This window comes from Simochromis diagramma, unplaced genomic scaffold (assembly GCF_900408965.1).
Source record: "Simochromis diagramma unplaced genomic scaffold, fSimDia1.1 OVJJ01000313.1, whole genome shotgun sequence".
Lineage (NCBI taxonomy): Eukaryota > Metazoa > Chordata > Actinopteri > Cichliformes > Cichlidae > Simochromis > Simochromis diagramma.
In genome coordinates, this window is record NW_024387372.1 from 1,256,746 (window position 1) to 1,284,687 (window position 27,942).

General features: G+C 41.9%; 1 protein-coding gene and 1 long non-coding RNA gene across 5 annotated transcripts in view; one reads left to right on the forward strand and one right to left on the reverse strand.

The window, feature by feature from the left end:
* The window catches only part of LOC120719346 (glutamate receptor ionotropic, kainate 2), a 330,887-nt gene that overhangs the window by 211,256 nt on the left and 91,689 nt on the right, over positions 1-27,942 (forward strand). For all 4 annotated transcript variants that reach the window (XM_040008464.1, XM_040008466.1, XM_040008467.1 and 1 more), the window contains exon 10: positions 10,922-11,035. In XM_040008464.1, coding sequence (XP_039864398.1) covers positions 10,922-11,035 — 114 coding nt within the window. The remainder of the gene's footprint in view (positions 1-10,921; positions 11,036-27,942) is intronic.
* Positions 537-27,323, reverse strand: LOC120719348. Its single transcript, XR_005692664.1, has 5 exons — positions 27,196-27,323; positions 22,023-22,032; positions 14,386-14,390; positions 11,806-11,808; positions 537-551 (listed from the first exon to the last, which is right to left on the reverse strand). It is a non-coding gene; the product is annotated as an uncharacterized LOC120719348 (long non-coding RNA).

Here is a 27,942-nt window from a genome sequence, read left to right on the forward strand (position 1 = left end):
GACCATCATGAGTTACATCAAACTGTATGCCAGGAGCGAGCTAAACATCCACTCACTAATCCACCTCACGATATGGTGAATCTGAAATTTCCACACCCGGAAATTTGACTTGGACTGGATAAGTCCGATTTCAAATTCAAATATTTACACTGGTTGTGACATACGGGAAAATAAATAGAATCAGCATTCTTCTTTTTTTATTATTAATGCTTGAAAGTTTAAAAACTGAAATTTATTTTACAGATGAATCAAATATTTAAGTATACCTTTACCTTTGTATCTGGGTGGTTGCTGACTTTTTACTGCCTAAGTGAAACATAATGAAAGTCATAATGCAAGAACGCTGGACTGCATCTTTCCTATGTGGTTGCTTCCTGTTCTCTCTATAGTACAATATTATATTTTACATGGAAATTTTGCTGAATTTAAATTAATATTTATTTATCCATTCATCCATCCACTCTCTTCCACTGGAACCTATCCCAGCTACCATAGGACAAGAGGTGGAGTACAAACCACCCTATGGAGTAAAGCTAACAGAGAGAGACAGACTAGAGATGGACCGATCCGATATTACGTATCGGTATCGGTCCGATACTGACCTAAATTACTGGATCGGATATCGGGGAGAAATAAAAAATGTAATCCGATCCATTAAATATCAAAAAAGCACCTCACAAAACTTGCTGCACGGCGTAACTCGGCTCATAACCGTAGCACGTCGCAGCAGTGTGCATCACGTTATAGAGCGGCTGTGTGTGTTTGTAGCCTCGCTACCAAACCAGCATTTCATCTCCGAGGAAGATATCCCAGAGAGAAGTAAATCAAGTGTGTAAGTTCATCTCTGAATCTTTGTAAAGCATTCCCGCGTTAAGCTTAACAACCGATATATGGAGCGACTGCCTCCCTCTCTCTCCTGCTGCTACTTCAATCATGAAACTGATCAATGATCAGCTGATCGTCTCTCTTCTTTGTTTTTGTCCCACTTTGCACCAGAAAGAGGAAACCAGCGGCTGAACAACAGCAGCACGTTTAAGCTTGATAAGCTGTTGTTAGAATGTATTTAATATTACTTTCTACACCAGGATCTTTTTCTACAGCTGACGCTGGTAACTGTGCAGGGGCGGATCTAGCAAAGTTTAGCCAGGGGGGCCGATAGGGCATGAACAGGGAAAAGGGGGCACAAAGACATACTTTTCTTTCTTACTCTCATTTAAAATGTCGAGCTTTTAATAAATAATTATCAGAATCTTACACCCAAAGTTTTAATCTGATGTAAAATGTATAGAAGTCCGTTACTGTATATAGTAACTGTTAAGTCTAATATACCCTAGTAAGCTGTAGTACTTTTTCCTTTGGGAAGGTACCATCTGTGCAGTCTGCAGTTCTGTTGAAGAAAGATGTTGAATCTATTTAATTATTCTTGAAAAATAATTGATTTCTGTGCATTTGTTTTTCAACCTGCATCAAATTAAATTTGATTACATCGATTAAGCACCATGAGGCGGAGGGTGGGGGGTGGTTCCCTATTTTCTTTTGCTGGGAGTTTGCAACCCTATTAGTTAGGTTGCTTAATATTTCTGCTAAGTGCTCTTTAAAATACCAGAATAGGGAGGATGGAGCAGGTTTAAGTTTATTAGATTGATCAGTTTTGCTGAACTATGAAATATTTTGGGTGTAGTGTGTTTTTTTGCATACAGGTATAACAGAATAGCTTTAGTGTTGTTGTTTATTTAAACTTGAGTATGAACTTATACAAAATGCAGCAAGATATTTAAAAAACAGTTTTATTGATTAAAAAACACTATATTGGATTCATATCGGTATCGGCAGATATCCAAATTTATGATATCGGTATCAGACATAAAAAAGTGGTATCGTGCCATCTCTAAGACAGACATCTAAAGACACATTCACACCTTCATGCCCACAATTTATTTAGTAAATTTTCTTAATAATTTAGCAATAAAACACATGGAAAACAATATTTATATATCACTGCGAAAAACACGCAATTGTGGAGGGTATTTGTGGTTTCCACAAAATTGCAGGGGGTAACTGCTAACTCTGAACAGCGTTATGTTTGAAACAACAGCAGTATATGAAAATCTTCTGAAGATGAATTCAAAAGATCTTTGAATTAAAATATATTTCATATTAAGACCACTATCAGATTATATCCAGCTGCTTGAGCAGCTTGAACACCTTCTTTTACACCAGTTTACAAAAAGCAGTGGCCCCATTTTAATTTTAGGAAACTTCACAACACTCACTGATTTAAACCACTAACGCATTTTAGAGATGTGATGAGGATGATGTTAATCTTAAATCTGTGCCTGAGTCAGCATACAGACACATGCCGCCCTCATCCTTTGATTTTGTTTGACACACTGTGTCTGGGTCACCTGTTTAACTCACTGGTTTCATGAATGTGTCTGAACTGTTGAACCTCTGCAGTCACACTGGTCTGTTTTGGGGACACCTAAGTGTTGTAAATGTTAAAATAAGGACAACAATATCTGAGCTTCCCATGCTACAACCATGATCAGAACGCTATTCTCTAACTGTTAAACTTGAACTTAACTTTTCAGGTTCAACAGTACTCATCCAGTACACTCAGAGAGTTATTGTGACTGTAATCGTTTCTTCTTTTTCTTCAAATAATTACTGACTCACGGGGATCTCTCCAGTATTCAACACTCAATCTAAGATTCATGAGATTATCTGTGAGAAGAGAACCCCCAACGCTGCTGATACAAATAATAAAATTATATTCTTGCATGCAACTGCAAACACTTCACACTTCAGGATCCTCGGTGGCGCTTGCCTCTCAGCAGCTCCTGACCTCTGGTTTGTGTACCGTGTGTGTCTGTGCCTCTATGAATAATTTACCCCATTAATAAAACCTCTCAGAAGTCCTCCAGTTTCACGAAGCCTGAATTAAAGAGTTGATTTGCAATTACAAAACCCATCTCAGGCCCTCACACAGCGCATCAGCGCATCAGAAGTGCCCCTAAGAGTGTGTGGCTGGAGTATTTGTGGTCCCTTTTACTGATGCTCAGGGCAGACAGGTTGGTGGAGTGTGGGAGGTGCTGGGGTGAAGCAGGAGACTTGAGGGAGAGATGAGAGAACACAAGAAGCCTTGAGGCATAATCTGATAGCTGTGCCGACCTCTTCTTCCTGCTTTTCTCTTCAGCATTCTCCCCAAACGCTCTGCCTTCAGTGTTGTCCTCCATCAACATCCAAAAGGCCACATACTTGATCCAGATCATTTTTAACATTGCTCCCTGTGGAACTCTAGAAAAGTGCCCACCGACAGTGCTGAGAGTTCACATTACTGCCAATGTGTAATAGTGGTGCTGTACATTATTGTCAGTAGGTAACCAGAATGGAAACAGGGGGAGGTAGGTCAGCATTTTACATTAATATACCTTTTGGTACTACTCAAAAAAAGTCTTATTGTCTTCAAGGACATTTTGCAGAACATAAACTTGCTCCTTTTATGCTGAAGCAGATGTTGCATTCACATTAAATGCATATCTTTAATGTTGCAATACAAAAGGTTAAAGTGGAAACATTCTCCAGTTTTCACTTCCTAATGAAACATGCGTTTGGTCCCGCGTGTCATGACCATTTATATACTCTCCTCTTTGTGTTTTGTTTCTCTTGTTGTTTGTCATCTCTCTGTCTTCCTCTTTCCTTCTTTTCTTCCCTGTCCTCTTATTCCTCCCTATTAACGTTACTATATAAAACACATTGAGATGACTATGATTGTGAACTGGCACTGTACACATATCACTGCAGCTCTAATTACTGTCAAGTTCACGTGTGTTGAATTTGTCCTCATTCACTTTGCTCTACAAAGTGCATCTACATTTAAAGTGTTTTGAAATACAGCCAGAATAAACCCTGTATAATACTGAAAATCCTATTATGCTGTATAATAAATACAATAAACAGGGGTGCACATAACTGGTACACAGGCTGCGCAACAAAAATTAGCAGTGCGTAGTGACACTTGTGTTACCAAGTACCTTTGCGTACTTATAGTTGCTGTATAATAAATATAATAAATAGGGGTGGGTTTTAATAATCGATTCATCGATTAAAATCGATTCTGGCTTGGATAACGTGATCTCGATTCATTAAAATTCTGAATCGATTATTTTATATAAATGTATTTTGCCCGAAATTCCAGAATCTCAGGTGAAACGTCACAAAATTTCAACAACCACCAAACATTTAAAACCGTAAATGAGAGCAGGTACAGGCTTCTGCACAAAGACGTAAACACAAAGCGCGGACCCGCGGATCAGAATCAGTGAGACGTGACTTTCTCACCAGACGGCACGGACACGGTCGGGGCTGAAAGCCGACAGCTCGCTGATTCTGATGGTTTTTTCCCTTTTACTTACTTCCAAAAAGAAAACCTAATTTCTGCCTTTCAATAGGCTACTGAACAAATTTAAACTTTCTAAAATTATGCAAAATGCAAAATGCTTAGCCATGTCTAATAAAACTGCTGTAACTTCAGAGGTGATGTTCGTATGTTGATTAATTGGTTTCTTTCATTTTTGATGTACTGGGGAATATTTTTATAAAATCCAGGCCAGGAAAATCACCTTCATGTGTTTCTGTTTTATCTTCAGCTACTTTGACACAAAGGCCTCTGCTGTGACGCTCACACCTTTGATAAAGTCTTGCCTGTGTCAGCTTCCTTTTTATAGATACAAAAATATGTAAATGTACTGATCTGAATTATAATATTTCTGACTGAGGCAAAATTTCCCCGATTCAAAACGAATCGAATCGAATCGTGGATTGAATCGATTCAGGACCTTATGAATCGGAATCGAATCGATTCTAGAAATCAGTGACGATACCCAGCCCTAATAATAAATAAGTTTTAACAAAACATTAGCAAGAGCTAATGTTTGTGTCAGCGTTTGTGGCAAGGAGACCCAAATTTCCGGTCAAAGAGTGCGTTTATTTACAGTGAGAATATGAACAATGTGTGATTGTTTCCGTCAACGTGCTCCCGACTCCCGAACAGTGCTCGCGGTACGTGGCGTGAATGGTGAAAACTCCCACACTCTGCTCCCGGGACACACTCCTCTCCAGGTTCCTAACAAGACGTGACGAACAAACACCAGCAAAGATAGTTTCACCTCAGAGCTGAGGATGTACTGACTACGTAACTCAACGAGCCACTGTCGACTGAAGCTCGGCAACAGGGTTAAGTAGAGGCCCACTGACGAGGATGAGCGGCGTCAGCCTGTGAGACTTACTTCAGTATGGGAAAAACCTGCCGGCCTGGTGATGCCCATAAACTGGTACGCTGGATACACACACACGTACACATAAAGGAGGAAGCAGGGGACCGCGAGGGGAGCCATCACAAAGGAAGGTTGACCAGCGAGGACTGCCAGACCATGACAGTTGGTTTGTTATCTCTAGCTGTTTCCTGAAGTCTTTCTCTGAGTTTACGGCATCAGTTTCTTCTAACAGAGTGATGATGCCAGGAATGTCATTCATACTATTGTTTATAAGAGCCATTCCTGATAATGGGGAAAAAAATATTTTCATTTTATTATTATTTCTTTTCCTTTCTTTCTTTTTTTTTTTTTTTGCTATTTTTCTTCTCACACTGAACGAGTTTCAAAGATAAATTGATAATTGGTACTCTTGTTAGAGATTATTAAAGTGTTCTGATTCTGATTCTTCTTGAACAAGAAAAGATAAAAATTCCAAAAAGAAAGCAGAATAGTTTATAAATACATATCAAGATGTGAAGTCATTAAATAAACATGATCAAAATGAACATATTACCCATTATTTTATATCTCTTCCAGCCACTTCCTCTGCCTCTTCCAAAAGAATTCTTTGATAAGCTAAACAGTATCTTTAATTGATTAATTTGGAATAACAAAAAACCTAGACTAAGACTTTGCTTGTTGTACCTGCCATATGAAAGAGGGGGGTTACAAATACCCAATCTTAGACTGTATTACTGGTCTGCAAAATCGCGCTCAGCCACTTTTCCACTCAGACACCCCCGACCTGGATACAAATTGAACAAATATCAGTAACACATCTTCAATTAAATCTGTATTTATTTTCTGCAATAACCCTTTTTTAAAAAACACAATAGATATTTGGTATAGGGCCCATCAGTATTTGGGAGATAAGTCTTCTATCTCTCGTTTTTCACTTATTTGGGCCAACACATGTTTTAAAGCAGGAAGAGCCGATGGGGGTTTCAAAAGATGGGCAGATACAGGTGTACAGAAGGTGGCAGATCTTTATAAGGATGGCAACCCTCTTACATTTGATCAGTTATGCGAAATATACAGCATCCCCAAAAACATTTTTTAAATATCAACAAGTTAAACATTTCATTATGTCAAAATATAAACAGACTGTATCTGAGCCACCATTATCACACTTGGAGAATGTCATACTTCAAAGGCCGGTGGGTAGAGGTCGTATCTCTTTATTCTATACAGCTCTATTAACACATGATAAAGAATCCACCTGACAAGTTGGATGCATGGATGTCAAGTTGGACGCTGACATCCAAGAGGAGATACAGGAGGCGGACTGGGAAACTGCATGTTTAAAAGCTCAAAGGCAATCAATTAATACAAGGATGAAACTCCTCCAATATAAGTAGAACTGAATCGCTGGTCGCCTGTCATCCCAGATAGTTGCAGTAAATGTTTAGACGAGAAGGGCACTCTGTTTCACTGTGCATGGAGCTGTCCAAAATTACAGCAGTACTGGAAATCAGTCACGCAAACTCTATCTAAGATTGTTGGAGTAAATATACCTGTTGAAGCAAAAATGTGTGTGTTGGGTATAAATCCAAAGAACTGTGATTTTAGCTCCAGACAGCTAAAATAAATTGACTTTGGACTCCTGCAAGCCAGGCGCTTAATATGTTTGTATTCGAAGAAAATGGATGAACCCACAAGTAGTGACGTGCGAATCATAAACGAATCGTTCAATACTCGAGAATCACTTTACTGACTCGTGAATCATAATTCAAAGGCCCAAATGAGTCATTCACTGACTCATCCCTGTTGCTGTTAGCAAACTAATTTCATTAGTAGAAATATATCTAGCTTATAATTAAAATTGTGGGGAAAAAAACAACAGCCAGTTTCTTAACAGAAACATTTCTGCTCTGGACTGGAAGGAAAAACCCTGAGTAGAAAGCTCACATCAAGACAATATTGCCGTACATTTTGGGAGGAACACCCTGGAACTGGTGCGGGAGTATGAAAGGGAATCAAGGAAACTAGCAGATTAGAGGAACCATCTCCGTTTCAACCTAAGATGCAGACAAAGCAGAGCTGTTCCTAAGAGCCTGCGCCTTGGATCCACTGTCAGGGGATACAGAGCAGACTTGATTCTACAGAGAGCGCAAAATCAGCTTTTAAGCGAAAGGATAAGACAGGTCCATTTCACTATAGATGCCCTCCAGATCAAGATCAGCCAGACTCTGCAGGAACTGGAAATCCTTCTACCCTCTCCAATCTTAGAAGAGGTTTACAAGTTTGTGGACAAGGCTCAGCGGGCCCAACACTCTAAAGGAAAAGAAAGACAACGCAGGAAATTTCACACCTTGCTTTAAAAAACACACACTCCTCATCCTGAACCTACACAACTCAGAGAAGAAAACACACCGGAAGACAGTCGGGAGAAATGGGTAAAGAATTTTTCAGACTGGAATCTCACTGAACCTGAAAAGAGAGTATTAGCCAAAGGACTCAATTTTGCCATTTCTCTGCAACAGTTGCCCACAGTGGACCTCATCTCAGCCACAGAAACCGCCATACGGATTAATAAATTATCACAGACAGAAGCAGAGCAAATCAGGATGAAAGTCTCAGCCACCCTTTCCAGTGCCAAAGTCCCTCCGTCCAACCTCACAATACAAGAAAAGAAGGCCGTCGCTTCCCTGAGCAAAGACCACAGCATCACTGTTTTACCAGCTGATAAGGGGAGATGCACCGTGGTCCTAAACACTACAGATTACCACACAAAGATCACTACTCTCCTCAGTGACAACAATACCTACGAAGCCTTAAAGCGAGACCCCACAAGCAGCTACAAAAAGAAAGTTATAGCTTGCCTTCAGGATCTTGAAAAGGACAAAATCATTGACCGCCTCACATATCACCACCTTTACCCAGGGGATGCCATACCCTGCATTTACGGACTTCCTAAAATCCACAAGGAAGCTGTCTCACTCATACCCATAGTCAGTAGCATAAACTCAGCCACTTATAACATTGCAAAACACCTTGCTACCATCCTTGTTCCTCTCGTGGGGAACACCCCACACCACATCAAGAACTCCACCGACTTCACCGACAAGGTCCAGAAACTTACCCTGGATCCAGATGAAACCATGGTGTCCTTTGATGTAGTCTCTCTCTTCACTTGCATACCCACCACGGAGGCCATGGAGACTGTCAGAAAACGACTACAAGAAGACAGCTCCTTGGAGGACAGGACCAACTTCACACCCGATCAGACCTGCACACTGTTAGACCTCTGCCTCACCACTACATACTTCAAATACAACGAAGGCTTCTACAGACAAAAACATGGCTGTGCCATGGGCTCCCCCGTGTCACCTATTGTAGCCAACCTTTACATGGAGGAAGTGGAAAGGAAGGCTCTTGGCTCTTTCAAAGGAAGAGTAACCAGCCACTGGTACAGATATGTGGACGACACCTGGGTCAAAATCAAGACACAAGAAGTGGAATCCTTCACTGCGCACATTAACGCTGTGGATAAAAACATCAAGTTCACCAGGGAAGACACAAAGGACGACTGTTTGCCTTTCCTGGACTGCGCTGTGCACATTGAAGAGAACGGCAACCTCAACATTGAAGTTTACCGGAAGCCCACACACACGGACCAGTACCTCCTCTTTGACTCCCATCACCCTCTGGAACACAAACTTGGAGTAATTAGGACCCTACACCACCGGGCACAACATGTTCCCTCTAAGCCTGAAGGGAAAAAGAAGGAACACACACATGTAAAGGAAGCACTCAAAACGTGCGGCTATCCTAAATGGGCGTTCTTAAAGTCAGCAAAGAGGCACAGAAAAGAAGACCAGACACCAGCGAGGGAGGATAAGAAGGACAGACGCAACAACATTGTCATCCCCTATGTAGCCGGTGTATCAGAGAAACTCAGGAGAGTTTTCTCCAAGCATGACATCCCGGTGCATTTCAGACCCAGCAACATGCTCAGACAAAAACTGGTTCACCCGAAAGACAAAACTCCAAAACACAGACTTAACAATGTGGTGTATGCTGTACAGTGCAGCGAGGAATGCCCAGACCTCTACATCGGAGAGACCAAACAGCCACTTCACAAGCGCATGGCACAACATAAAAGAGCCACCTCCACAGGACAAGACTCAGCAGTCCATCTGCATCTTAAGGATAAAGGACACTCTTTCGAGGATGCCAATGTTCACATTTTGGGCAGAGAGGTTTGAAAGAGGAGTGAAAGAAGTCATCTATGTCCACTGTGAGCGACCATCTTTGAACAGAGGCGGTGGTTTACGACACCAACTGTCTGCCATCTATAATCCAGTTTTGAGATCCTTCCCAGACGCCTTAACGCCCACTCACATCCTGGGCCATCTGATCTCAGGAATTCGCATGATAAGGTGGGGCCAGGTTTCACAATGAGCTCACCCGAAACTCTGGCTGATTGTGACCCACACCCATTTTCACACCCTGGCTCAGGTGATTAGAGGATCATCAGGGGGGAAACTCCCACTGGGTTTAAATCTGGGACTCTCCACCATTTGACCTTAGAACTGAAGAAGCTTCTTGGAAGAGAGGTGAAACGTCTTCAAGCAACTTAAAGAAGTCCAGACGCTTCTCTGTCCAAGCTCCTTTGACTATGATGACCTGGATGACTGAGAACCTTCACAGACATCAAGACAATAGCTCCTCTGTTCACAGTAGCATCGCTCTGCTAACATGCTAACAGCACATTTGAGTTACTCACCCCCTCCCTCCTGGCTCACAGCTTCTTCTTCTTCTTCTTGGTTGACAACCAACATTAAGGAGCATTACCACCCCCTGGCTCACAGCTCAGTGGACATTTTGATGAGAAAATATATATTTGACACATTTGAGGAAAATACTAATAAAATAAAATAAAAATAAATAAAATAAATGTTTCCTTTAGAAATCTTATTTTTTTTGCTCTATAAAAATAGTTGTTTTTCTTTGTCAATCACTCATCTTAGCAGTAGAATATACATGAAAAGAGAAACAAATTAAGTTTGAGTAAAAATGTAAATTTTTACACTCTCTGGGCAACTGACTCAGTGACTCAAATGACTCAAAAAAACCGATTCATTTTGGCGAGTGACTCATTCAAACTCAATTCAGTAAAAATAATCGAATTTACCATCACTACCCTCAAGTCATATGTGGGTGAAGGAGATGGCATCATGTATTGTATTGGAACGACTTACTTATATTGTTAGAGGAAAGGGAGTAGATTTTAAAAGAAATATGGTTACATTTAACTGAGTTTCTCAGACATTATGAAGGGAATTAATTTAGAAAATGATACTTGTTTTTTTGTTTGTTTGTTTGTTTGTTTTTGTCATTTTTATTTTTCGTTCTCGCATTGGTTTTATTTTATTTTATTTTTAAATCTATATTTGTTTATTTTGGGGACGATGTTGTTTAATATAAATCTTATGTTAACTGTACTATTATTCTTTGCTTGTTCTGTAATATAAAACTCATTAAACATTTTTGTTTTTTGAATCTAACACTTCATGCTCTCATGTTTTTCTGTACCAATGGATTTTGCATGTACTCTATCTGCCTTCTAACAGAAGAAGAATTAATTAAATATTTGTTTACAGATTGGTACCTGGGACCCTCCGAGTGGCCTAAACATGACAGACAACCAGAAAGGGAAGACAACTAATGTCTCTGACTCCTTGTCCAATCGATCCCTGGTGGTGTCTACTATACTGGTATGGTTACTTTTCTTTGAGATCTTAAGCTTAGGACTGTATAACATGATGCCTCCTGTGGAGAAATATATCATTCAGAGTTCTCTGGTCTATTTTTCTGGCTCTTTCAGAACAGTATTGCACAGTCTTCCTCATAGCTTACTACACAATAACAAGTGTGCTTTGAAACACATCGCTAAATCTTACTAAGGCTGCGTCCACACGTACATGGGTATTTTTGGAAATGCAGATTTTTCTATGCGTTTGCATCTTTCGTCCACAGGTAAACAGCGTTTTCGGTCACTGCAAACCGCAATTTTTTAAAAACTCCTGCCAGGGTGGAGATTTTCGAAAACTCAGTTTTTGCGTTTTTGCATTTACGTGTGGACGAGGAAAATGGAGAAAACGCAGCGTCAAAGGTGTGCGTCTTTTTTGACGTCACACTGTGCGCCACGTTATTGTTTCAGTGAAATGAATTTCTACAATGGTGGACTTACACAAAACACTGTTACTGTTAATTTTACTCTCTGCTGTGTTTAAATACTTACATATACACACACAGTTACTGTCCTCCAAACATAGGACTCAGTTCTGCTTCTATGGTAAATGGTAAATGGCCTGTATTTGTATTATGTATTATGTATTATGTATTATGTATTATGGCCTGAGTAAAGCGCTATACGCTTTACTCAGTCCCTATGGACCCCAAAGTGCTTTACACTACATTCAGTCATCCACCCATTCACACACTGGTGATGGCAGCTACATTGTAGCCACAGCTGCCCTGGGACGCACTGACAGAGGCGAGGCTGCCGGACACTGGCGCCACCGGGCCCTCTGACCCTCTGCTTCTATGCGCCATCTTTGTTTACTCACCCATTTCTACACGGTTAGGAATATATCGACACCTGTTGCTTTGGCATGTTCCCGGCATCGTTTTCCTTTGTTTTTGGCGTTTACGTGTGGACGGGATTTTTTAAAAATGAAAACGGAAAATCTCAGTTTTCAAAAATACCCGTGTACGTGTGGAGCTAGCCTAAAACTTTTGAGTACATTAGTTCATCTTATCAATTAGTATATAGTGTGCTGTCAAGACACAATGTCAATATGACACAATACGTTGTTATGTCTAATATGAACGTCAGTGCAGACACTGAAAGCGCAAGGCTCAAAAAAGCCTCCAATGCCTTCATCCTCCAGGAACTGCTTGGATACTCTCACCACGCAGCACTCAAAATGTGGTCATAAATGTTTTGTACTTGTAAATCAGTTTTGTATTTGTGCATCTGTAGATAAGAAAAAGATTTGTGTGTGTAAAAATATTTACACAAGTTACAAATTCTTTTTGTTAAGGTCTGGTTACACATACAAAGCAAGAAAATCCTTGTGAAACTCTGCACTCAGAGGACATGACATTGACCCATCTGTTCTCTCATTGGATAGATAAAGTTGTGATTGACATGACATTGACCAATCAGCTAAAAGGAAGAAAAATTGGCTCACAATTCGTACTTGTGAGTTGAAACTTGAGTGCAGAGTTTCACACGGATTTTTTTTGCTTTGTATCTGTAACCAGACCTTAACAAAAAAAAATTGTAACTTATGTAAATATTTTCACGCACACAAATCTTTTTTTCGCACACACAAATTCTTATCTACAGATGCACAAATATACGCATTCTGATTTACCAGTGCAAAATATTTATGACAATTTGAGCCCATAAGTATTTTACTATCTCAACTTAGTATCACAGCAAAGTGTGAAATGTACAAGCATGCAGAAGTTGCAGTAAGTTACAGTGAGCTTCAATAACAGCAGAGGGAGATATTTTATTTCAAGTCATGAAAATAATCACAGGAAAGCATTAAAATGTAAATACATATTAGCTGCCAAGGTAATAGTTTCTGGTGATTAATGACCCTCGCATGTACTTCATATGTCTTTTGATCACTAACAACCTCTTGGCTTTGAATACATTATCTCCTCCAGCTGCAGCTTCTGCATGCATTAATGCAGCTTCCGCATGGGTGTCCATGTCACGCTATGGAGACATAAAGCTTGAAATGGGCACAGTGGACTGGCGTGTTAATTGCATCCTTTGCCATGATGCTGGGTTGAGAGATCTGAGCATTCCTCAGTGGATCTGCCTGCTCAGACCATCACTGATTGACTGCCAAACCAGACACGCTGAATGATGTGGCAGGCACCATTACATTCTCCCCAGCTTCCACAGATCCTTTCACGTCTTTCAAGACTGAATGATTGTGAACAAAAATCTACTTTCAGTGTTTTATGTTTAGTATTTATAGAACTCACATTAGTGTTTCATTATGGTGCTTAAGTAATTTTAATACCGATGAAAACAAGAGACTTATTGATACACGAGGATCTGGAAACGAAACATTTCGTGTAATTTTTCAGTTACATTTAATTACATGGCTCCTGTGCTCATGGGCACAGGCGTCATGAAAATGTTGCTATCTATGTAATGGAATACATGAAAATCATTCAGGTGCAACAAATACAGAGGCCCTTAAGCTCTTCTCTTTCACTTTGAAATAATTGCTCCCAAATCTTTTCATTAATTAATCACACCTTATTTAATATTAACGCCTCCATGTTAGCACACAGAAAAGCTACCCCCCCCCCCCCAAAAAAAACCACTCTTCTTTTGTTTCTTCTTTTTTATTAGCTTGTCTCGAGCTATAAGAGTCATGAGCTGACTGTCAATTATCAACTCACATCTGTCTTTTCTTGGAGGGCAGGGCGGTCAACCTGCTTTGTGCTCATGATGCACCTCTACACTTCTAAAATTATTAACTTGTCAAAAGCTTATTTGTGTTTCAGCAGTGTTTCTGCTCATGTTCACGGCTTGTATACATTTTAGAAATTATGTTCATCAGAAATATTATTGGCTGGCTGAAAACAATAAGGACAGATGACGTAATGTTTATTAGCAAAAACAAATGGCTTCATGCGTTTTAAGCCTCTTTGAGATTAAGAAAAAATACTTACCCCTTTCTCTTTTTTGCTATTTCTTCCTATGCGGTTATTAACCCCGGGATTAGAGGAAATGCTGTGGAGCTGCTGATTAATGTCACAGCACCACATCTGTGTTTCATATATTTACATTTAACATCAAAGGTTCATCAGTTTTATCTCTTATAATTCACATATTTTGGAGGTAAAAATGACTCGTTGCCAAAGAAGACCTCTCTTATCAGAGGACGTTTTGCTTTACTGATTAATCTTGAAACATTTTGTTTCAAAGCTTCTTTTATGTTTTTACTGTGGGGCATAAATGCACACGTTGTAAAAGTCCCCCCTCTAAGTCTATGCCTGTGGCTGTGGTTATGAACACAGACAGCACAGAGTCTGCCGTGTGATGGCACCATGGCACTAAAGGGAAATTTTAAGAAGAAATTCACATTAAAGCCATTTATGAGCCTGATATCGAAGAAGCAAGTGTAAAAATAACAATATCAAGTAAATTGCGGGTTGTCATTATTTATCACAGGTCTTCTTTCTTTCCGCACATGCTGTGAAGTGATTGGATTGTAGTTATTAGCAAAGACTCTCCACCGCTGTAATTGCCATATCAGGATTGAGTCATGGGGAGATGTGTGATGGCTGTGAACAGCAAAGAAAAGGAGGGAGGGCTGACAATAATTGGGTTTGTTACATTTGATTGATGCACACTTTCATCTGGCTTCTCATCATTTTCTCCTGGATTATGTACTATAAAACATGATGTAATTACTCTTGAGATCTTGGCCTATCAACAGTTTATCTACTCAGGAAATCATTCCAGTTATGCTGTTGTGGAAATGGAGTACCTTTAGGCTAATAGCTAGAGCTGTGGATAATATACCGTGTAATGTCTTGGAGAGAGCAAGGACCAGACTTGCTTTCATTGTCACAGAAACAACCAGTTGTTTTTATGATTCGCTGTAGGGGAACAGTAGAGCAGAGTGTTTTGTGCGTCATGTAAACTAACATTTAAACTCGGTTAAGGTGTTGCAAAATATTTTCTGGAGGATTGAACAGAGAGTTACAGCTACAAATCAAAAAGGCCACCGTGACATCTTAATATGTCAAGTCACCAGTTGATTAAACTGCAAATCATATCTTACTTCATCATTATCATACTGTAAACCTAAATGCTCAGAGTAAATGATAGAGTAGGTAGTCTAAACTTAATTGATCAAATACAGTTTCTACTACCATGAAAAGGTAAGGCATCTTTTGGGTTTTCTCTCTTGTTGAGTTACCGAAATCTTGATTAACCAGCTGTTTTGCAGGTTCAGTATCATCTTATACTGAATTTAAAGTAACTCTGGAGGTGAGTGGAGGGTTGGTTGTTCCGTGGTGGTTCCTCCCCTGCTTGCTCCAGTCTTCATGCCAACTATCCTTGGGCAAAATACTAACCCCAATATGGTCTCCGATGCATCCATTGGAGTGTGAATGTCAGATAGGAGGCACTTGAGCATACAGAAAGTGCTTGTATGAATGGCTAAGTGAGGCATATTGTATAAAGTGCTTTGTGTGCTCGGGTACAGTGAAAAAGCACTATATGACAAACAGTTCATTTACCATTTAGAATAGAATAGAATAGAATTCAACTTTATTGTCATTGCACATGCACAGGTACAGGGCAACAAAATGCAGTTTGCATCCATCCAGAAGTGCTTTAGTGATATAGATATATTACAATATATATTAGCAATAATATAGATATGTGAGTATATTACAGAAATGGGTCTATTATGGTATGTTATAATGTACACGGTATGAAGTATGTTGTGAATATTCTATAACTATAAGTATGTACAGGCTGTAGTGAGTACAAGCTATGTACAGGCTATGAACAGGATATAAATATGAAAAACTATACAGAATATGAAATAAATAACTTTACAGAATCTGAGATATACAGCTATACAGAAATGGGAACTATGCAAGTTGTAGGATTAAAGATTATCGAATGTACAGAATGATTATTTACACAGAGCTATACAGTAGTGCAGTTAAGATAAGTGAGGGTGTAGATAGTTTCTACAGATTTACTTTTTGTGTTCCCCTATAACTGTGCAGTGTAGAGACACATTATACACAACGTGCAGGAAAGATTAGGGTTTTTATAGCAAATTATGGAAGGTAATTCAAATATTACATACATTTTGTTATACTGACTGTTTAATGATTACAAGAATTCATTTATAGTTCATTTCTTCAGGTTGTGGTTATCACCATGTTTAAACATTAAAGCTATCAATCTGCTCAGCCAAATGGGTGAGCACATAAGGCTTTTTCCATTGCTTCTTTCTTGGTGTGGCAGTCAAAGGGAGATGAGTAAGCATGAGTAACATACATAGACTATAAAAGATGAAACCATCATTTCACCCACTGGGTTTGGATTCCACATTTTCAAGTTTTCGAGTTTGTAAATTATCAGTGTGACCAAGCTTTGTTATCAAGCTGTAAAAACAAATTGTATGAGTGCAATGCACACATATCTCTACTGTTTAGGACTGATACATTAATAAAACTGCACAAGACAATTCCATTAAAATTCTCCAGTGGATTATAGATGAGGCCTTGTAGACAGCAACTGGGTACTACACTCTGTGCTACCACCTATTTATCTATTACAGCAGCCACATCCCTAACTTTTAAGTCTGTTACACATTGAACGTGTTGTGAGAAAACAATTTGAAATTCTGAATTTTCTGTAATACTTGTGTAACACAGACGCACAACAAACATGATGTATTTTTGTGGAAATTTTTTCCTCAGAACATGTGAAAAATGAGTGGGGGTCTTGGTAACCTTGATACAGTTGAGGTAACATGATTCGTTGCTGTTGTCATCATCTTGTGAATCACATTTGGTCTCATCACTCACGCAGGACCAATTGGCCTTGGAAAACCATACTGGGGGCAAATTTCATATACAAACCACAGATCACACAAACCCCTCCTCCACAATAAGAGGTTTATTTTTTTTTTTTGCTTCTTTTTCCCTTGTTTCATGTTGGTAATCATGAGCATGCCACCAGAACCGTTACAGCTTTACCATATAAAAAAAACAATTCCGAAAATGTTAGGACTCAATTATAAGAATAAAAAGAGAATGCACTGTTTTTCAAATCTTGGAAAACCCAGATTTATTCACAATATAAGATAGAAAACATCAAATGTTTAAACTGAGACATTTTAGTATTTCATGCAAATATCTGTGTAGGTTCTCATTCATCCAGGTCATGGTAATCTAAAGAGCTTGGAAAGAAAAGCGACTGGAATTCTCTCAATCAATTCACCTCCCATCCAAAAAGCGTCTTCAGTTCTAAAAGCAAATGGTAGAGCCAAGGTGTTTAAAAGGGCATGGGTGATTATCAACAGAGGTGTCGAGTGAAGCCATTGTGGGACTGTCCATCGCCCTATCATGTAACCTATTGAGATCACCTGACGAAAGGTGCGAATGGGCTTTAAAGCAGCTGAGAAGGGGTCTCAAAACGGCATTGTAGATGGCAGACAACTGGTGTTGAACGCGACCACATGTTTTAAGAGCTTTCTTAATATTTTTTTTTTCCTTCTGGCTTAGAGGGAATATTTGCTGCCTGGTGCTGCAGGGTGCTGATTACTCCAACACGGCAGTGAAAGTGGTTAGGTAATGCGTTGCTTAAGGTGCGACGTGTGGAAAACAGGGTCTGGTCACTTAATCGATTAGTGACTAGGTTGATTGTGGTTGTGATCTTGTACAGGCCAATAAACCTGGGAGTGAGTTTCTTGGATTCACTATGAAGTTTCAGGTGTCTTGTGGAGAGCCAGACCCGGTCCCCTGGTTGAAACAAATGGCCGGGTAGATGTCAGCAACAATGTTGTTTGGCATATTTAGCATTGGACTGAGAAATAGTGGCCTGAACTTTGATCCAGGACAGCCAACATTGACAGACCAACAGTTAGGTTGCATGTACAGGGTGGGCCATTTATATGGATACACCGTAATAAAATGGGAATGGTTGGTGATATTAAAGTCCTGTTTGTGGCACATTAGTGTAGAGATTGAAAATGTGACGTCATTCAGGGGTAAGACCGCAAAGGATTCTGGGAACTCGTGGCAAGAGGTACTAGCGCATGCAGGCTTTCAATTGAAATTAGTTACACAGCGATAAAAAGAAACACAAAAAATGTCAAGAAGCTGTTGCATTATTAACTGCAATAGCCGGTCGCATGACAGCCACGGGAGGCCGACGGGTAAAGAGATCGGTTGTTATCGGATTACGTCGTTGAAGAGAAATTGTTCGAGCCATGTTTCCGAAGTGACAAAGAGCCACGGATGGCCTGGATTGCAGCAATTCAAAGACCAAATATAACGTCCCAGAACACTCCAGCTCACAGGTTAGTCTGCTCCAAGCATTTACACGAAGGTCAGTCTGCTGTTGTAGTTATTACGTAATTTATCATAATTGGTGATAAAAACAGTTGTTTTGTATCACTAATTGCCCAGTAGGATTACAGCATACAATATTATTGTCACTGCTACATTTCTGTAATGCTACCAGAAATTATTTCCACTACTAATTAATTACCGTTTAGCTCAAAGGTCCTATTAACGAATGTGTATTTATGACGACGATTTGTGAGACTGGTAAATCTTACCTTTGTTCGTACGATGGTCTTTCGTTCTACGCGGTACATTTCAAGGTCCTGTACCCATTCGTCGGTAAACTGTACCTGGGCTTGTTGCAGTGACCTGAAGTTACTAAACTTCACGAGTGTATGCACTCACTCCAAGAACCGTGTGATTATAAATCTGAGCGTGGTGAAAGTTGGGCAGCACGCTAACGTCTTTTGTCCACTCTGTGTGCTCGTAAGGGTCTGACCCTTTCACTCGACTGATTTTTTCCTCGTATCTTTTCTTTGACTTTTCATCAAGTCTGTCTTTGTATGGACCGGTATTGTTCTCCTTCGTTTTGTACATACCTTTTTGGGGGGCAAAGAAAAAAGCAAGAAGGAATTGGAACCGGAGAATGAACGTTTTGCGGTGCTGCAAATGCTTGCATTTGATGCGGTACTTGGATTGTTTTACCACGAGTTCCCGGCATGCAATGCGCGCAGTGTTGGGGAGTAACGGAATACATGTACCGCCGTTACGTATTTAAAATACAAAATATGAGTAACTGTATTCCGTTACAGTTACCGTTTAAAAAGGTGGTATTTAGAATACAGTTACTTTGTTGAAATAAATGGATTACACTGCGGTACTTTCCTGTTTCATTTTGTCGCGGGTCAGGACTGTTTGGGTTTTGTTTGACAGCTACGTTCTGTTGTTCCAGGCGGCAGCGTTACGGTTGCCATGGTTACAGGGCGACGCTCTCTCTCTCTGCGACTGTGTGCTTCCTGGGTGAGAGAGCGCCTTTTCGTTGTTGTTGTTGTTGTTGTTGTTGTGCTAAGCTAACAGGCAGAATGCTACAAGCATAGCTCTAAAGAATGTAGCATCATGGGCAGTGTAGTCGGTGTTGCAGGGAGAATGGACGTTATGGGTCTGTGAGCGAGGAGGGAGAAAAAGGAAAAGTACGAGTTGTCATCGAGTAAAAAACGGGAGCTGGAAGCATGTAAATATAATAATAACCACTGCAGCCAAGAAGAGAGCCTGACGAGCCCAGTTGTAAGTAAGCTATTAAGACTCGACTGTACGCCGTGTTCGTGTTTTCCTCCGAAAACAATAAGTTCCGTTGGAGCAGCCTTTCAACGCCTCTCTCTGTCTCTCGCAAGAAAAGTTGACCCACACTACAAAGTAAAGCTATTTTTCGGCTACGAGCCGACAGGGACCCCGCCATATTAGTCAGAGGTCCCTTTACTACAGTTCGGAGTCGCGGACCTTCAGTAATAGTAATAAATCACACAGCAATAGTACATTCACGTTGTTGTAAAAAGCATGATAATATATTAAGTAATCCAAAGTATTCAGAATACGTTACTGTCATTGAGTAACGTAACGGAATACGTTACAGAATACATTTTGGGGCATGTAATCTGTATTCTGTAATGGAATACATTTTAAAAGTAACCTTCCCAACACTGAATGCGCGAAAGTCACATGGTCTGTCAATCTCTATATGTGAGGGGGCAAACTCCTCAAGATGGGTGGTGACCATCCTTTAGATCCTCTGTGTGAGGATCTAAACGTATTCTACGCTAGATTCGACGCAGCGAACACCATGAGACCGGACAGTGTGCGCACCGCGGATGACGTCAGTGCGCACACTGTGTCTGAGGAGGATGTGCGGAAGTGCTTCAGGAAGGTGAACGCACGCAAAGCTACTGGTCCGGACGGGATTCCCGGCCGCGTCCTCAAGTCATGCGCGGCTCAGCTGGCTGGAGTGTTCACGCACATCTTCAACCTTTCCCTCTCTCTGTCTGTAGTCCCAGCCTGCTTCAAAATGGCCACCATCGTCCCTGTACCCAAATCCTCCACCATCTCCTCATTGAACGACTGGCGACCTGTAGCCCTGACCCCCATCGTAAGCAAATGCTTCGAGAAGCTGGTCAGGGACTTCATCTGCTCTGCACTACCCGACTCACTGGACCCTCTACAGTTTGCATACCGCCACAACAGGTCCACTGATGATGCCATAGCCCTGACACTACACACTGCCCTGTCACACCTGGAGAAGAGAGACACGTATGTGAGGATGCTGTTTGTAGATTACAGCTCAGCATTCAATACCATCGTTCCCTCGAAGCTGGACAGGAAACTGCAGGATCTAGGACTGAGCAGCTCCCTCTGCAAGCTGGATCCTTAGCTTCCTGTCTGACAGACGCCAGGTGGTCAGACTGGGCAGCATCACCTCATCCCCCATCACACTGAACACTGGTGCTCCACAGGGGTGTGTACTGAGCCCTCTCCTGTACTCACTCTACACCTACGACTGCACAGCCACTAACAACTCCAACATCATTGTGAAGTTTGCGGACGACACTACAGTGGTAGGGTCTTATCACCAACGGTGATGAGACGGCTTACAGGGAGGAGGTCAGCGCCCTGACCCACTGGTGTCAAGACAACCATCTCACCCTCAACGTCGCAAAGACAAAGGAGTTGATAGTGGACTTCCGGAGGTGCAGAGAAGTACACACCCCCATCACCATCAACGGCGCTGCTGTGGAGAGAGTGAGCAGCTTCCGGTTCCTTGGAGTACATCTGGCTGAGGATCTTACATGGTCAGTACACACAAACAAAACAGTGAAGAAGGCGCAGCAGCGCCTCTTCTTTCTCAGGAGACTGAAAAGATTCCGCATGAGCCCCCGCATCCTCAGGACCTTCTATCACTGTGCCATTGAGAGCATCCTCACTGGATGCATCACCACCTGGTATGGCAACAGCACCGCCTACAACTGCAAAGCTCTCCAGCGAGTAGTGCGGTGCTCTGAACGGATAATTGGAGGTGAGCTTCCCTCCCTCCAAGACATCTACAGGAAGCGCTGCCTGAGGAAAGCGGGGAGGATCATCAAGGACTCCAGTCACCCCAGCCATAAACTGTTCAGACTACTTCCATCAGGAAGGAGGTTCTGCAGCATCCGGTCCCGTACCAGCAGACTGAGAGACAGCTTCTTCCACCAGGCCATCAGACTGCTGAACACGTCATAGACACCTCAGCTTCACTACTGGAACTTCAACATTATGCACTCCACACTGTATATAAATGCCACTTGTTTTGCACATATTCAACTCTGTATATTTTATATATTTTATTATTATTATTATTATTATTATTATTTTTATTTATTTATTTTTTTTTACTATTTAATTTGTAAAAATGTGTATACACACACACACACACACACACACACACGTAGGAAAATATTTAGTATACACATCCAGAAATGCATACACTATTATATATTGTACATATATTTATTAGTTTCAGGTCGGCCATTCTTGTATTTTGCTCGTTTGTGTTGCTGTGTTTGCACATCTCTGTTGCTTGTGGGGCTCGCACACAAGAATTTCACTCGCATGTGCTGTGCCAGTGTGCCTGCACATGTGATGTGACAATAAAAGTGATTTGATTTGATTTGATTTGATTTGACCATGGTGGCCATTTGGAAGTCGGCCATCTTGGATACAACTTTTGTTTTTCAATAGTTTTTCAATGGTCCCTTAATAAGTGGGAGGCACATTTGTAAACTGTTGTAATTCCTACACCATTCGCCTGATTTTGATGTAAATACCTTCAAATAAAAGCTGACAGTCTGCAGTTAAAGCATATCTTGTTCGTTTCATTTGGAATCCATTGCTGTGTATGGAGCCAAAAATGTTAGAATTGTGTCGATGTCCCAATATTTATGGACCTGACTGTATGTGTCTATTTTAAATATAATATAAATATATTACAAATTATTGAATTCCTTTTTTTATTTTCACCTTAAACTTTATTCTTGTATGAACAAATACTACTACATGTCTTGACATTCCTGTCTCACTGATATTGATCACTATCTAGACAGTGCTTTCTGCTCTTTCATCAACATTACATCAGTATTCTTGCAGTCTTGCAGTCCAAGAGCCATGGTATGCTCTACTAGATGTATTACATACACAGTAATGTGTCCAGTGACATAACAGACAGTTGCAGTGCAGTTAAAAAAGACACACATTCCTGTTTTTATTTTTGGGGTAGAGCACAGCTATGGGAGAGATGCAGACTGTTACTCTCAAATTCAAAATTATGATGGTGAATGTCAACCACACCAATATGTGAATGCAAAAAGAATGAAGCTTTCAGTTTAAAGTTATGGTTTTGATAGATTTCTTGATGTACAGAATTCAGTTTGTGGTATTTAATGGGTTAGATGCTGATGGTCCAGCACAGTAGGACAACACAACTGAATCCCCTCAATGATAAGAGTTAGGGCATGACCCCCAAAGAAAAAAAATCAATCTTACCGTGGCATTGAGATCTGACCTAATGGAACACATGAACGTTAGCGGTAATGCATGGCACAGGGAAAGGCATAACATGCATAAGCACCACATTACATTAGAAACTGGGTCTGGAGAGCAAAAGGTAGAGCAGCAGAATGAGCCTGTGACGATGCTCGAGGGCAAGCTTGGTGTAGAGAAACCGAAATGAGATGTGAGGACAGACTAGAGGTAAGATAGAGACAATGGGCCTTTGATAGGCCCGGCGCTGATGTTCAGCAGGAGAGAGACAGAGAGTTTGCGAAAAGCCTGTAAGTTGGCAAAAGCAGTCCCAAGAGGAGAGGCTGCCTTAAGGGTTAGGGCCACTGAAGGCTAGAGCCCAGCAGAAAAGCAAGCGAACGATAAGAAACAGAAGAGAGAAGATTAAGGCCACCGATGGCCGACAGAGAACAGAGAGCCTGCAAAGGTGGAAAGTTGCGAAACAGGTGAGAGATAAGCTGCATTAGGTTTGGGGCAACTGCTGGCCAACAGAGAACAGAGAGTCTGCAAAAGGCTGAAAGTTGCATGACAAGAGAGAAAAGAGCCTGGGTTAAGGCATGGGGCTGCTGATGGCCGATGGAGAGCAGAGAGAGTGTGATAGGGCTTGCAAAGAGGAGAGAGAGCACAGAGCCTGCAAGGGCTTAGCGTTTGTCAAAGGTCAGGAGAGAAAGAAGAGCCTGTGTTAAGGTTGAAGGCTGTTGAAGGCCGGGACAGGACCAGAGCATGCAATAAGGCAGAAAGAACAAAGGGCCTGTGATAAAGCAAAAGGACGAACAAAGAGAGTCTGCATTAAGGTTCAAGGCCACTGTTAGCTAGGAGAGAGCACAAAGACTATAATGAGACTGAGAGCTGGCGGAACAGGAGAAAGGAGGGAGACTTTGATACCACCAGCCAGCTATGTCGTGACATGGAAGAAATTGTAGACTAGAGTGACTTGGAAACAGGAAAGCAGAATCACAGGTTAAGAAAACATGATTTGTTGAAGTACATACATATGGGGTGATGCAGGAATTGAAAAAGATGCAACAAGGAAAGGTCATTGATGACCCACAGTCCATTCGAGGACAAGAAGGAGTAACGTTCTGCATAACTGAAGCATCTTATATTAAGATATCAAGCCTCCTTAAGTGACGTTGATGTAATTTAGCGCTATATAAATAAATGGGATGAAAAGGCTTGTATAGCTGCAGAGGCAGCACCACTTACCTATTTAGTGATGAGCTTTGACATTTCACCATGGAACAGTAAGACAGACATGGCGATTTACTAATTGATTTCTAATTGCAGATCCGTTTGTGGATGCATCTTTAGTTTGCAACCAGTGAAGAACGGAAAGTGTTACTGCATTGAGTCCAGAAAGGTGGTGCTATGAATCCACCCTGTGACTGTACATCAAGTGAAAGGAAGGAGGCCGAAGACTAGTGACTATCAGAACCACTGTCCAGGATGAGAAAACAAACATCCATCAGTACATCAAGAAGATGGCCAGAACTGACTGCATGACTTAGTGAATACTTCAGGAAGTTGAAGTCCAAGGAAGAAGATGAACAAGGAGAAGAACTGTCATGGAAGGACAGGCCCATGCACGGTATGTACCACCAGCAAAAAGAGGAAGTAGCTGACATCCAGAAGTCCTACCAGTAGCTAGACAGAGCTGGAGTAAAATGGAATGCCTCTATGGATCTTGTGCTCAGAGCTTGCTCCTATGCTGCCATGATTAGTGCCTCTGTGCTGTCTTCCAGTCCAGCTTTGTCCAGCCACTGGTTGGATTTCTGGATGTCAACAACTTCCTCTATCTGGCGGTGGTACATACCGTGCAGGGGCCTGTCCTTCCATTAATGTTACTCCTCTTCCTCCTCTTTCTTGGGTTTCTGCTGTCTGAGGTATTGACTGAGCACGGGATTGGTTGGGGCCATCTTCCTGATGTACTCGTGGATGTTCCTTGTCTCATCCTGTACTGTGGTTTTGACACTCACCAGTCCCCGGCCTCCTTTCTACCACCTAACGTACAGACACCGCAATGTCGTTCAGACTGGAGAAGTGTAGGGAATGCAATCAGAACTGAGGGGATCAAACTACCAGAAGACAACAGTGCAAACAGAGAGGACAGTAACAAGTACCTGGGCATCCCACAGGCAAATGGAAACCACAAAGAGGCCGATAGGAAAGCTACTACCATCAAGTATCTGCAGAGGGTTCAGGCCAGTCCTGAGGAGTCAGCTGAACACTAAGAACAAGATCCAGGATATCAACAACTACACCCTGCCTGTGATCAGGTACCCTGCTGGGATAATAAGCTGGCCAAAGGAGGAGATAGACGCCACTGACATCAAGACAAGGAAGCTCCTTACCATGCATGTTTCACCCCAAGTGCAGCACACTGGTGGCGCGGGAACAGCAGCGGCCACTCAAGACCAAATTGTGCTGTTTTTGTACTTTTGTGCTTTCTATCGAATTTTCATGATAACCTCTGAGCCACATGGACACCAGAACAATCGGTGTTCATGTTTACCAACGGCAAACACTTCTAAATTACAAGCATCACACAAAAACTGACCCGGAACTACTGGAAGCGCTATGGAAATCGGGCCTTCTGTCCTTCATCGTCTGATGCTGGTGGCCAGTGGACATGTTGCCGAAAGCGCTGCGTGAGGAAGCGGAAGTGCATCAAGCGTGGTGCAGTCCGTAATAGGCTAAGAGCAAATCCAAGCCAACCGGTTCTTCCATCCATCTTCCTCTCAATAAACTGGACTACATCCGACTCCAGCAGACCACGCAGCCGAAATTTAGAGACTGCTGCGTCTTTTTTATCACAGAAACATGGCTCAGCGACAGAGTCCCTGAAAAAACTGAAAACTGAAGAGTGCCTGCCTGAAGGGCTACCAGGGATTTTGAAATTTTGCAAGCCCTGAGACAGCAAGTTACTTTTGCACAATACTCAGCATTTCACACATTTCCATTGCACTGTCTTGTGTCTGTATCCTCCAGGGTCTCGGAGGAGCGCTGTCTCATTTCACTCGGTACTGTACCACTGTACATGGTTGAAATGACAATAAAAGCCACTTGACTTGACTTGACTTGACTTGTATCCTAAGCGGTAGGAAGGAGGCCAAGGACTGGTGAGTATCAGTACCAGAGTCCAGGATGAAACAACAAAACATCCACAAGTACATCAGGAAAATGGCCACGATTGACTCCGTGCTCAGTGAATACCTCAGGCAGCAGAAACCCAAGAAAGAGTTGCAAGGGGAGGAACCATCATGGAAGGACAGGCCCCTGCACGGTATGTACCACCGCCAGATAGAGGAAGTGGCTGACGTCCAGAAATCCTATTGGTGGCTGGACTGAAAGACAGCACAGAGGCACTAATCATGGCAGCACAGGAACAAGCTCTGAGCACAAGATCCATAGAGGCTGGGGTCTATCACACCAGGCAAGACCCCAGGTGCAGGCTGTGTAAAGATGCCCCTGAGACAATCCAGCACATAACAGCAGGGTGCAAGATGCTAGCAGGCAAGGCATACATGGAACGCCATAAACAAGTGGCTGACATAGTGTACAGGAACTTCCGTGCCGAGTATAACCTGGAAGTCCCGAGGTAAAAATGGGAGACGCCTCCAAGGGTGGTGGAGAATGACCGAGCTAAGATCCTGTGGGACTTCCAGATACAGATACAGTTGGACAAACTGGTGGTTGTCACAACCCGACTCATAGGAAGTGACAAACAAATGGGAGACCACACACAGGTTTTTTAAAGGCTGTAAGACATATTTAATGAAAATAAGGTAAAACAACTTAAATAATAATAATAGATTGGATTTATATAGCGCTTTTCAAGGCACCCAAAGCGCTTTACAATGCCACTATTCATTCACTCTCACATTCACACACTGGTGGAGGCAGCTACAGTTAGCCAGCTGCCCTGGGGCAGACTGACAGAAGCGAGGCTGCCATATCGCGCCATCGGCCCCTCTGGCCAACACCAGTAGGCAAGTAGGGTAAAGTGTCTTGCCCAAGGACACAACGACCAGGACAGAGAGCCCAGGGATCGAACCGGCGACCTTCCGGTTACAGATGCGATTCCCAACCCCCTGAGCCACAGTCGCCCCATTAAACATTAAAGACAATGTAAAGGACATAACAGCCATAACTGAAACTTCCAAATGAACAAAATGGGTGCCAGACAGCGAGCGATAGCACCAAAGCCAGCCACCCTGGTTCAGTCAAGGTGTCTTTATATACACTGGGACTGGCCTCTCAGGTGTGCTGCATCACTAATTGGGTCAGCTCCACCTACCTGCAAGAAACAGGTAAAAGAAAAAACAAAACACAAGGCCAGCCCACTGGCCGTCACATGGTGGCTAACCAACTGGACATAGTAGTGGTAGAAAAGCAGAAGAAGATAGCCATAGTGATAGACATAGCGATACTGAATGACAGCAACATCAGGAAGAAGGAACATGAGAAGCTGAGAAGTATCAAGGCACTCAGAGAAGAGCTGTAGAGGATGTGGAGGGTAAGGGTAACAGTGGTCCTAGTGGTAATCGAAGCACTCAGGGCAGTGACTCCCAAGCTAGGCGAGTGGGTCCAGCAGATCCCAGGAAAAACATCCACGATCTCTGTCCAGAAGAGCGCAGTCCTAGGAACAGCTAAGATACTGTGCAGGACCCTCAAGCTCCCAGGCCTCTGGTAGAGGACCCGAGCTTGAAGGATAGACGAGGGGCAAGAGAGGGATATATAAATAAACTTTTATTCAACAATTCAACACGAAAAGTAATTACAAACATAGCTGGACAACAGTGCTAAGCATGAAAGAAAATAACCTACAAAAGAGGAAAAAAATAGAGAGTGAACTAATTTAGACTCGCTCCTATCACCCCGAAATGGTTCAGGCTGGCCCCAATGGCTACCCCTCGCTGAGCCTGGTTCTGCCGGAGGTTTCTTGCTGTTAAACTGGCCT